This window comes from Gambusia affinis, linkage group LG09 (genome assembly GCF_019740435.1).
Source record: "Gambusia affinis linkage group LG09, SWU_Gaff_1.0, whole genome shotgun sequence".
Classification (NCBI taxonomy): Eukaryota; Metazoa; Chordata; class Actinopteri; order Cyprinodontiformes; family Poeciliidae; genus Gambusia; species Gambusia affinis.
In genome coordinates this window covers 15,089,758-15,095,757 of record NC_057876.1, presented here as the reverse complement: position 1 = coordinate 15,095,757, position 6,000 = coordinate 15,089,758, and the positions used below count along the sequence as shown (strand labels likewise).

General features: G+C 35.9%; 1 protein-coding gene across 1 annotated transcript in view; it reads left to right on the top strand.

Moving 5' to 3' along the window:
* The first annotated feature begins 4,340 nt into the window (after nucleotides 1-4,340).
* Nucleotides 4,341-6,000, top strand: part of LOC122836636 (dedicator of cytokinesis protein 2) — a 105,654-nt gene continuing 103,994 nt past the window's right edge. The window contains exons 1-2 of the mRNA XM_044126345.1: nucleotides 4,341-4,545; nucleotides 5,796-5,879. Of these exons, the coding sequence (XP_043982280.1) occupies nucleotides 4,503-4,545; nucleotides 5,796-5,879 (127 nt within the window). The 5' untranslated portion in view covers nucleotides 4,341-4,502. The remainder of the gene's footprint in view (nucleotides 4,546-5,795; nucleotides 5,880-6,000) is intronic.

Here is a 6,000-nt window from a genome sequence, read left to right as displayed (position 1 = left end):
TTTTGGGGTATCCACAAAATTAAATGTTTGTGCACTCATGTTTGCAAAATTGGTTAAACTTAGACAGACTAGATGACAAGCATCTGTGAACATCAAGTTTAAAGTGTTCCCACAAATTTTCAACTGGATTTTGATCTTTACTGAGACATAATAAAACATAGGTATGCTTTGATCAGTTATTTATCTGTAGCTTTATATTAAGGCAAATTGTCTTGCTGTAGTCTCTCTGCCTTTGTGCCAAAGTGTTTGTAGACTTAAGCATTTTTACATGATTTTCTTGCATACAGCTCTCTTTATTCTGTCATTATCCTTGACCAGCATCCCAGTCCCTTCAAATTAATGCATCCCCACAGAACGATTCTACCACCACCATGCTCTACTGATGGGATGATGTGTTCAGGGTGTCCACTTTTAGTTCTCTACCAAACAACCTACTGGATATATATCAGAAATTTTTCTTTTTGTCATTTCATAGATTTTGGACATTTGAACATCTCCCATTCACAATTTAAGCTATTTTTACAAGTCATCCGTGAACTGCATTATTTTACATTTAAGATAGGACCTAAACACATTTGAGGGTTTAATAAACCAGCATTAAATTTGAACTTCTGCTGTTTATTACTGGTGAGTGCATGTGAATGTATTGGAGTAGTGGAGGCCACAAAAGGAAAGTCTCACAAAGGCATCAATAATGCCAGGATTCTCACAGTTTCTTCCACCTGAGCTGTGGATCTCTGTAGGGAATCTTTAGTTACCTGGGACTTTGTGGCTGTTCCTGTGATCAATGATCCCCTTACCTGGCCGGCCTCTTTAGGTTAGGTCAGTCTTGCTTGGTGTGCAGTTCTACTATTATTTTTTCTTTTTTTTTGCTAATCGACTGTGTAGTGTTATCTAAGATGTTGAGAGAGGTTGAAAGCCTGCTTCAAACCTCTCCACAGCTCTATGTCTGTTTATTCCTTGGTCTTCATGAGGCCATTTGTTCACTAACAAACCTCTGACACATTCACAGCAGAGTCGATTCATTTTGAACTGATGTTAAATTACATATTGATGAACTCCATTAATAATTTTATATTGGACAGTTGTGTGCTTCTTTCTATTGTATGATACACTTCAAAAATTTAAATGTGAAACATTTTGAAAAAACATGCATGATTATTCATACTTATGAACAACTTTGTGTTAGTCTCCCTCATAAAATCCCAATAAGATGCTTTAGTTTGAGGCTGTAACATTACAAGATGTCAACAAGTCCAAATAATATGAAGACATTTATTAGGCACTGTTTTATTTTTAAACATAACAAGATTTTATAAAGCAAAAAAGGATTGATGGGTCTTAATGAAAGGCTAAGATTATGATTTCATTAATTTTCTTTTTGCCCTCTTTTCAGTATAAGCCTCAAGACAATTATAGCTTCCAGCCTGTTTTAAAGGAAAGCTCTTCAAGATTTCTTTTTTTATTTTATGAAAAAAACTGTTTAGTTTTTATTCATTGCTCTATATAAAAAGTGTAATATTGACTTTTTTGGGCAAGTCTAATTAAATCCTGAGGTGTTGTTCATAATTACCGTAGCCAAATAGAATGAGCCAGCTTTATATCCAAAAGGTTTTATCTATACTACCAATTGCTGCCAACTGTGGTGTCAAGGATGCTCTTTGAATGGGATGGTTCCCGTGGTAACATGAACTGAAGGGGTTCAGGGGAAACACATTTTAGATGAAGGAGCCTTTTCTTTGAAATCTCATAAATGTATTTAAGCTTCATAAATAATTCCCACAACAAGCAAAATTAGAACCAAGCTAAACTTTCATCTTAGATCCGTGCTGCCCAAAAAATTGATATCTAAGCATAAAAACTGAATCTTACTTTAGAAATGCTTCTTCATGTTGAGAAGACGCCTCCGTGCATAAATCTTCAATGAAGACAGTGTGCTGTGGACAGGGTTACTAACAGTTAAAGCTTATCCATTTCCAGTCATCATTACTTAGAAATTCAAACTAGAATGTGTTTTTTTTCTTGTATGTAAGTATTTAAATTATTTTTGGTTAAACTTATTCAAATGTACGATAAACACTTTGAATGAAATTAAATGTGCATCAACAGACTGTGGCAGATGAAAGGAAACAAATAATAGGCTTGTTTGTAAGAAGAAAACATCTAAATTTTATTTTGTGAAAAGATTCCATATTAAAAAAAAATTGTATGGCCCATATGGATGTAACTAAATAATACTATTAATAAGGTTTGGAGTCAGTTGTTTTGCTGATTACATTAACTTACAGATCTGTTTTACTCATTAATGAAAGTTCATTTTGTAATCATTCCATGTACAAATCTATCATAAAAAAGAAATATTCTCAAAAAGAGATATTCTCAAAAAGGAAAAGCAGCTCAGTTTAAAGATTTTTATTCAGGCCACTGACATTGAATTCAAACTGTGTGTAATTAACCAATTATCTTCGAGTCAGATACATTTTTCTCGAGGAATTTTAATATTCGAGGTTCTCGAATCATTCAAGGAATCATTTCAGCCCTAAAAAAATAAACCTTAGGTTTTTCTGTAGATCTCAGTTGTCTGAGCTTATGTAGCCTGGTTCCTTGATTCGAGGGTTTGTGTGGAGATATTCTATTCAGTTCCTTCAATCTTTTTCTGTTTCCTCTCTTAACCCTCTTGGTGACATGTTTCCTGTTTTTCTGACACTTCGCTCACTTCATTCACCTGCCTGTCCACACTCCAAAGTGTCACTGCAACTCAGCGCCAACCTGGAAGACAAACATTATACTCCACCACAAACCAATCTCCTACCAACCTCAGTCTCTGTGGATAAACTCACCTCCACCTTGAGCATCAAGCTCCTCATCACCAGTAAGACACTGTTTCTATTCACTTCTGATCATCATCCAACTATTTTAATGTCATTAAATATTAATCACATACCTCTCCTGCTAGTGCCATCCTGGAATCTGGTGTTAAAACCAGAAGAGTCATTTCCTTGAATATATTTTATGATAAACTCTTAAATTACCTCCTGTTGTCTGTACTTGTTGTTTGCATAGGAGTCTAAAGTTTTAAACATGACATAGTGTACATCTCAGTTCTTGCACACACCTCATCCACTTTGCAAATTGCAATTCGTTTGGTTGTTTACGGCCATCGTCCATTTAGAAGACCTGTTTGCACTTGATATCAGCTGGGAAGTTAAAGTTAGTCAGATGTCAATATTTTCACATAATGTTCTGTCAAGGCCGTGTATTTACTGAAGTGCACCAGTTGCAGCCAAACACCCCCCAAAACATGACGCTTCACTTCCCCATGCTTCACAGCTGGGGTGATTTTTTTTTTTTTCAAGCTTGCAATCTTCCCCTTTTTCCTCTGAATGTATTAATGGTCATGGCAAACCAATCTGTTTTAGTTTTATAAAACCATAGTCACCAAACACTAAGGCCTTTGTCCCTGCAAGCATGTAAAAACCGTAATCTATCCTTTTTCTAGCGCTTTTGCTGTGTAAGCAACCCCAGTGAGGTTTCTTCCTCTCTGGGGTTATTTTTGTCCTAGACTGATGTAGGAGTCATTTCACTGTGTTTCATCACCTGTAGTCAACATCTTCAAAGGCCTTTTGCTTTTGTTCTGGGTTTGATGCATACATTTCACACCTAAACCCTTTCATCTCTGGAATCCTGAGGATCGCTGGGTTTTTTTCCATTTTGTTTATAACTGTTTAAACAAATGAGTGTCACCATTAGGCATCTGGAAGGTATTGGTAAAGGACGAACGCGACTTGTTTCATGATTCTCTACCTGATATATTGAATGCTACACAAGGAAAGAGTACGTTTGAGTTGTCGCCTTAGAAAACATCCAGAGATTTGCATCTGCTTTTTGAAGACTGTTGTATAATACTTCATAAAATCTCTTATTATTCTGCCATTTAGCAAATAGAAAGAATTTTATAACACTGACTTCTCCAGTAAAGGTAAAGACATGCTTTTTGTTTAGTTTATGTAAACTTTAATTTCACTGTACTTCTGAATATGAGCCGGATCTACTTGTTTTGTGTGATTCATTAAAATTACATGTGTTTATTGTAATATTTAAATAAAAAATAACTTATTTGGGCTGAATTGAATATGCCCTTTCAGGATAATAACCTGCACTGACACCGTTTATTTTTGAATACAGTTGACATCGATGCTATTTTTAACTCTTTGGTAACTGAGTCTGGTTGATGATGTTACAGTCAGTCTAAATTAGCTATCTGGAGGCACTGCATAAACCTGGGTGTGACTCCACCTTGTATTCTACCACTTCCTCTTAACCGCTCAGAGGCAGGAAGCGAGAAGAGACAGAAGAGGAAGAAGGCTGAAGGGGTAGGGCCTGCTGCTTTCAGTTAAACTACAAAAAATGTGAAAGAGAGAAGTTTAGAAGAGAGATAAAAAAGGAATAGAATCAAGCAACATTTGTGAAAGTGGTTCTAGTAGAGCAGACTACATGAAATCATGGCTCCTTGGACAAGGACTACTACAGAGCGGTATGGTGTAGGTAAGTCAAAATAAGGTCCTCAGTTTGAAGTTTTTGTGTGTGCACAAACTTTGCAGGTACATTTTGATGTACAGACTTACTATTTTACTGACAACTGCATTGTCTGTCCAAAGAAAACAAATACATTTCTGTTTATTGGATGTGTTGGTGCTAAATGCTTCAGAGGTCCAAAGAGTTCGACATCCTATTCGACTCCAACCTTAAGATTTGACAACTTGCATAATCTACAACATCGACCTCCAATTAAACTTAAACGGAGTTGCAACAGAAGGGCAATGCTTTTGAGAAAAAAAATCTTATGCTGGGCACATAATGCAACAGAAAATAAATGAATGCTGGGAAATTGTAATTGTAGCTTGAAGGAAGACAGCAAACACAACCTCAGTACAGTTTGTATTAGGCGTGTGGTTTAATATGGCGGCTCTTATCACAGTATGTTTCCATTAGATATGCAATGCAGCCAAAAACTTGTCAAGGACACAGATTTTTTGACCTCCCATCTGGACTGAAATAACTGAAAATAAAAATCTTATTGCTGCCGATACATTGATGTATTAATTAATAGTGTTTATGTCCTGGGATGAGACAGTTAAACCTTTCACTAACCCAGTAGTGCACCTTTTAGCCCAATTCTAACAATGAAAGTAACATTGGATGTTGGAAAGATTTGAAAGTAGGGTTGATACAGCATTGATTGTTTGTACAAAAAAAGTTGATCTGCTTCGTTTGTGAGTCTAGAACACAGGAAGTGGTGCTATAAGGAAGGAAGATTATACGAATTTTAAGTTGTTAACGTTGAAACGTGCATCAAAAGTTAATGTTAAAGGAATGCTGACCATATGTTCCAACACAGAGCTAGCATATTTTAATTGTATGCAGCTTAGATTATAGTAAAAACATTATACACAGCCTGTTATCTCTGGGAGGGAAGCTAATGCTAATGCTCTGCATTAGCATGTTTCAGTCGCGCACATTCTGCTCAACAAGCAACTGCTCAACACATGTTGAGCAGTTGCTTACAAAGACTGGATCTGAATCTGACATGATTGCATTGTGTTGGAATTAATGACATTTATTTTATTCTATGTAACTGAACATGAAGTGAAGTAATTTTTCTTGTAAAGTACCGAAGGATGCTCTTGTTGTGGATTTGAACTGAACTGCAACTAAATGTTTCTCCTTTGGGCAATTTGGTATTTCATTTCTTCAGACAACATTACCATTCATGACTATAATTATTTTGTTTTCAGTTAAGTGGAACTTTGTTGGCAAAGGGGAGAAGCAACTCTCCTTAGAAGTAGGAGACACGGTGCACATCCAGGAGGTCTGTGATGGTGAGTTCTGTTACTGCTGCTCCTGTCCAGTCATGTTTTACATTTGTTTTGTGTTTTTTTATTGCCTGTTAAAGTATTAATTAATAATTTAAAAAAAAATTGCTCTAAAGCAGTCATATCC